General features: G+C 38.2%; 1 protein-coding gene across 1 annotated transcript in view; it reads left to right on the top strand.

The window, feature by feature from the left end:
* Positions 1–6,778, top strand: part of LOC107080865 — a 13,139-nt gene that overhangs the window by 4,712 nt on the left and 1,649 nt on the right. The window contains exon 2 of the mRNA XM_015369069.1: positions 5,576–5,731. Within this exon, the coding sequence (XP_015224555.1) occupies positions 5,660–5,731 (72 nt within the window). The 5' untranslated portion in view covers positions 5,576–5,659. The remainder of the gene's footprint in view (positions 1–5,575; positions 5,732–6,778) is intronic.

Here is a 6,778-nt window from a genome sequence, read left to right as displayed (position 1 = left end):
TAAAATGAAAAAGCATTTCTGGAAATGCTTTTTCATTTTAATAATGTGGTTGCATTATTTGACTCACAAATGAAATTAGTAATCAATCATCCTATTTGCATCTTTAAGACTGTTCATTTTATGCCATAATCAAAGAGAAAACACAGCAGACATTGCTTTTTCGTTTTTGTGGTCTGCCTGTAAAGTACCGTCCACGACTCGAAAACGTAAAAAAGCATTCTGAGCAGCGGGCACAGCAGAGTGACGTCAGCAGCCGCTCTTCCTCAGGTCCTTGCTGACCGAGCTACCCATCTGGTTCGGTAGGGGGCACTTATAGCAGGTGGCCTGCTATAATCAGTTTCCCCCTCTGTAACTTTAAGAAATAAAGGTTTATCGCCTCTAAAGTTGCAGAGTTTTCAGCATAAGATGCTTAGAAATCCAAAATGAAAAAGCTAGGACTTAAAGATGCATTCTTAAAGATGAAAATGCAAATAGGATGATTGATTACTAATTTCATTTATGGGTCAAACAATGCAGCCACATTCTTAAAATGAAAAAGCATTTCTGAAAATGTTTTTTCATTTGAACTATGGTAACGATTTGCTTCCATAGCCCAGCAACTTCTATGGATGTCTCAGCGCGCCATATTCACACACTTCAGTCAAACCAGTTGTTCAACAAACGCATGGAAACATCTATTCCATGTGTTTGTCCACCAAAAATAATTGAAGCATCAGAGTCATACACTGTATTAACTATAGTTTTTATATTTGTAGTTCCTTCTGTAAGATTGTTTAAAGTCATTATATTTCTTTCTCATCCTGTCTCTCTTTTCTCTCAATTTATCCCAGAAATTTGTGCACAGTGTCATCTTAAGAGGCCACCATTCACCATACTCCTGTTAAAGCATCCTCTTCTACGGCTTCATCAACCAAGTGTGACTGCGGGGAAAGGGAGTCATCTGCTAGTATCAGGTTCATGATTTAAATTAGATAGATAAACCTAAGTGTATAAATAAATGTAGTGACAAGCTGTTTAAGATCAAGTAAGGTGAAAAGGGGTAGATAGGAAATATTAAATATGTCCAGATATGCCTGATTTTACTGTTCTGTTACTGACATGTGGAGGTGCAAGGAGTGTAGTGTATCGTTTTCTGGTAGATATGATCTACTTAAACATTTAAGACTATAGCACCGCCATAGACAACGTTACTCGTGTCCACATCTAAACTGTCCATGCAATTTTAAGACACTAAATGCTTTACGTATACATTTAAGTAGAGTTCATCCTAAACAAACTTGTCAGGAGCTCATGGAATTGAAAACATTTAGTTGTCCTTTGTGTAATTGTACCAATATTTCTACGGAGAGGGATTTTTTCATACATATTGGCATTCATTTTAAGAGTCATGAAACTGTTACCTGTATGTTTGGGGATTGTACCTTCAAAACAAATATCTATGGAACGTTTCACACACACAAGAACAGGAAACACAACCCCCATACAGTAAGTGATTTTAAACCAGGTATAGTGACAACAACTAGAATTTCACAAGAATCATCTGATGGTGCAGAGGAGAATACACTTAACCCAGATGACTCTGAAGTGGAAGACAGTGTATCTCCACGCAATGATGTGGATATAAGCAAGATCCTGCCTGGCATAATTGAGCAGAACTTTGCTGCAGCTTTGCTTAAACTAGAACATTTTGCACATGTGCCAGGCACAAAAGTTGATGAGTTTCTTGAAGAATTGCACTATTTGTTATGCTCAGCTGCATTTCCTCTCTCTGTTAACTCTATTGAAGCTGTGTTTCAGAAACATGGTTCCATACCTGACAAGTCAGTGATTAAAGAAGTAGCCACAGCCCTCACCACGTCTCATCCCTTGCTAAAATCTATAGAGAAGGGTGGCTCTTTGAGCACATCATATCTTCGAAACAAGTTTTACAGGGAAAACTTTGATGTCATTGAGCCCACTGAGTACATGCTTGATAAAAGGGAAAAGAAAAGCTTTCAGTATGTGTCTTTACTGAAAAGCTTGCAACAGCTCTTCAATAGGAAAGATGTTGTGGATAAAGTTGTGGAAAACCACAGGGTACATCAGAGTCATGGGATAACTGGAGAACAGCGTACTTATAAATCATTTCAAGATGGCTCACACTTTAAGGAAAATGGTTTTCTTTCAGGGGGTGACTTGAGAATCTTGCTAACTTTGTACATAGATGATTTCGAGGTATGCAATCCTCTGGGTACTTCACGCAGGAAACACAAGCTCTGTGGTATCTACTGGACTCTGAGTAATTTGCCTCCAGGCTCACATTCAGCACTTTCCTCGATTTACCTGGCAATCTTGTGCAAATCTGATGATGTGAAAAAGTTTGGTTATGACAATGTCTTGCATCCTCTTCTTCAAGATGTAAAAACCCTTGAGCACGATGGAATTTTTGTTCCGTTGCTTGGTAAATGTGTTAAAGGCACAATTCAAGTTGTTGCAGCAGATAACCTCGGTGCTCACAGTATAGCAGGTTTTAACGAAAGTTTTTCTGGTGGAAACATCTGCAGATTCTGCACAGCAACACGAGCAGAGATCCAAACGAGCGATGTGAGATCAGGTTCTTTTGTGCTGAGGACTAAAGAACTACATGACTTCCACATGAATTCAGCACAGCAGAACAGTTCAAGCTGTTTTGGGGTGAAAAGACCATGTGTAATCACCAAAAACCTTGCCCACTTCAGTGTTCTGACAGGTTATCCACCAGATATAATGCATGATGTGTTTGAGGGCATTGTGCCTGTGGAGCTTGCACAGTGTTTGTCACTGCTGATATACAAGAAATATTTCAGTCTTGAGCTTCTAAACAAATCTATCCTTAGTTTTCCATTCAAGTGGTCAGACAAGACTAACAGGCCTCATGTTATCCCACAAACATTCTCAAAAACAATCGGAGGGAATGCTCATGAGAACTGGGCACTGATAAGATTTCTTCCTTTTATCATTGGGCATCTCGTGCCTGAAGATGAAATTGCATGGCAAATTTTAATGGATTTGAAAGATATTGTAGAGCTGGTGGTTGCTCCAACACACACAGAAGACTCCATTGCTTACCTTGAGTGCAAAATTTCAGAGCACCGCAAAAGATACCAAGAACTCTTTCCTAATGTGCAGCTTCTACCTAAACATCATTACTTGGAACACTATCCTGCTCTCATCAGGAAGTTTGGTCCTCTCGTTGGTCTCTGGACGATGCGATTCGAGGCTAAGCACAGTTTTTTTAAGCATGTCATTCGGCACTCAAACTGCTTCAAAAACGTACCCCTCTCACTAGCTGTTAAGCATCAGCTCATGATTTCATATCACATGAGAGCATCCAGTTTTGAGAAGTCTGTTCTTGAGATGACAAGTGTGTCAACAGTTTCTGTCGATGTTTTAAAGGACAAAATTGTTGAGAATATTAAACAAAGATTTCCTGGTACAAGAGAGGTGCATTTAACTAGATCTGTGTCAACCAAAGGTGTAAGTTTCAAAAAGGACATGATTATAGCTCATGGGTCTACAAGTGGACTTCCTGATTTTGGACAGATAGTTCACATTGTTGTTATTCAGGAGAGACTGTTTTTTATGGTTAAGAGACTTAGTGGGTGGTATAGTGAGCATCACAGAGCCTTTGAGCTCATGGCATGTCCAACCAAAGACATAGATCTGATTGAGTTTAGTGACTTAGCAGATGACTTCCCTCTGGCAGACTACTTTGTTGGGTCTCTCAAAATGGTGACATTAAAAAGACATATACATGTATAAGGTAAGATGACATTCTGATCTAAAAAATTGTTATTTGGACTGTGACTGCTGTCTTGGAATAAAAAAAGAGGTGTGATTATTTCATGAATTATACATTTATCTAAACAATGCTTAAATTAGCCTGAAAATAGATGAAATGGTAAAGAAAATGACATTAAATGCTCAATTAAAATGGCAATATCATGGACTAGGTATTAATGACACTCAAAAAAGTAACCTTACAGTATCTTATATCCTTGAAGTTTTTTTTGTTTATTTTAACCAAGATATTTAGATCAATTTGTTACACACTGTAGTTTTACTATTAAATGAGACTCTTGGTTTTGTGTCTGAAATATTTTATTACAGACAACTTTATGCTTAAAGCCTTGGTCTATTGAAAACTGTTTTCCATTTTTATATATTTTTTGAAAACTGAAATTTCATGTACAATAATGAATCTAGATATATATTTTAGGTTAACCAATGAGAATAAGTCTCTCAACCTTAGATAAGATGTACTCTTGTACAAATATATTTTTACATATATATTTATGTGTGTTTGTTTTTATTCACAGATTATTGTGAAATGGCCGCTCCAGTGAAACTCAGAATCATCCTTGGGGAAAATGATTCCCAGAGACTAACCCTGCAAGAGGGGATTCCAGAGACTGTTGGTGAACTTGTTCAGCACATAAAGAGGCAGTGTGGGGTAGAGGACCACTTCAGGCTGCAATTTATGGATGCTGAGTTTGGCAATGACTTTACCAACTTGACGTCAGTGTCAGAGATCCAGGACAAAAGTACCTTAAAGCTTGTCTTTGATTCAGCTGCCTCTGCCCTGCCTGATGTCATAACCCCTCCACCCTACTCCACTCCTGCCACATCAGGGTCTGGTGAGTCATCACGTTCATCTGGTAGCTTGTGTGATACGGACATTTTGTCCTCTTCTAAGTCCAACCCTTCAAGATCCTCTGGATGGCCTGTTGTTTTTCTTGTTCCTCAATTCCCATATGATTGTGAGCTGCAGCTGGACAAAGCCAATGCTGCATTCAAAGAAAGCGGAACTTTATTGAATCCAGACATGAGGCTTAAAACTGCCATTCTTGACAGTTTAGCTGAAAAAATTGTTCAGTACAAAGTGTATCCCTCAGACAATGAGTTTGAAGAGGTTGCCGAAGCCCTTGTGTCATCCCATCCATGTTTGAAAGAGCCAGGCTCTGCCACTGGATATGGTGGCTGGAAGGTGAGCTTAAAGTACAAACTTGCTAACTACAGGAGGAAGCTCAAGCGGCTTGGATGTCCAGAGGTTGAACTTAATTCGCTGACAAATAAACCTGCAGATAAATGCAGTGCTGCTTATGGTGTGAAGAAGCCCAGAAGAGCGGAAGTTAATTACTGCCCCACCTACCCATCTGGTGAATCCGCAGAGACACTTGAAAAGATAAGAGAGACCCTGCTTTTAGAAGTAAGGAAAAGGAACAATGAAGACACAGTGGCAGCAATGATGGACAAGACCTTTGCACACAGAAGGCAAGAAGTTATTCGTGATGAACCCTTGATTGCTGATATAAAAACCAGATGGCCGGCTCTCTTCTGTGTGCGTGAGGTAGGTGAATAAATGCACAGCACTCATTCACTTTGACTGAAATATGTACAGTGTGATTTATATCAGCCAACAAAATATGGGCTAGCCTTGGAAATAACTTGTAAGATGATTCAGGATTTGGTGATAGATGACAATTGTTAAGCTAGTCGGTCATTTCAATGCTATGGTAGTTTAATTTACTTTTGTGTACCCTTTTTTCTGTTTAAGCTAACTGCTGAATTCAAGAGGATTACAACCGTCAGTTTGCTGTCAAAGTTCTTCTCCCAGCTGGATGCTCATTCTTCAAACTTGATGAGGGTGTTTGGCAAGAAAGGTGGCGTTCAAGGAAGAAAGATAAGGAGCATCATGATACCCATCACCAAGGTATGATAATAGAATAAAATAGAAATTGTCAAACCTGTACCGNTCTCTGAATCTAGAGCTGTACCTTTTGGCTCAGCCTCACCGTCCGTCTGTGAATATTTAGTAGCGGTGGAGGACGTCTCTACATTTTCTACAGTCCAGAGTCCAGAAGTGGAGTTTCTAAAGTGAAGTTTGAACTAATTAGACATTAAAACATCTAACTAAAACATCTCCTATTCTAATCAGAAAAAAAAATATTTCAATGTTAACTTTATTAGCAATATTTGCATTTATCAAGCTAACAACAGAGTAATTTATAGGTTTCATGGTGGGAAAAATAATTGTATTAAATTAAATTAATTTATTTTTTTAACTATTATCAACTTTCACATTTTATTCCAGTGTTGAACACTCTCCTCTGCTGTGGACAAACTCAAGGTAACTTTAGCTTTTCATCTTTATTATAAATATATTTTGTATTATTCTTTTTTTATCATTTTAATTTTATTTGTTAATATCTATTATAAACCAGAACAGATTTGAACTAAATGCTGCTTCTACTGTAGATGCTGTGCTGACAATTCAGCCCAACTGGTCGACATTTTATAGTGGAGAGTCTGTTACTATCATCTGTGACATGAATGAAGGAGCAGAAACTGACTGGAATTACCGTATAATGTGGAATGGAGGAGAATTTGTCCGCTACAGTTCACATAAAAGCTCCACATTACGTCTCCAAACGGGTCGCAGTGGTGAATATAAGTGCTGTGGTTCCAGAAGCAGCTCACATCAACCCAAGTGTAGTGATACTATCTCTATAACTATTTTAGGTAAGACTCCAGTATTCTAAAAAATAAATTGTAAATTTTAAAAATAAGGAAGAATTAAATGTTTTTTTTCCTTTTTCACGTTTCCAACAAGCACATTACTTTTCACTTTGAATTTTTAAAGTTTTTAGTATAAAATCAACTTTTTTTCTGTTTTTCATAACAGCAGATAAACCCACAGCCAAACTGACAGCAGGTCCATCAACCATACCAGTAGGGGGCAGTGTGACAATGAGCTGCA

Source organism: Cyprinodon variegatus, unplaced genomic scaffold (genome assembly GCF_000732505.1).
Source record: "Cyprinodon variegatus isolate N-32 unplaced genomic scaffold, C_variegatus-1.0 Scaffold2426, whole genome shotgun sequence".
NCBI lineage: Eukaryota > Metazoa > Chordata > Actinopteri > Cyprinodontiformes > Cyprinodontidae > Cyprinodon > Cyprinodon variegatus.
The sequence above is the reverse complement of the archived record's forward strand: the minus strand, read 5'-3'. Positions and strand labels throughout refer to the sequence as shown.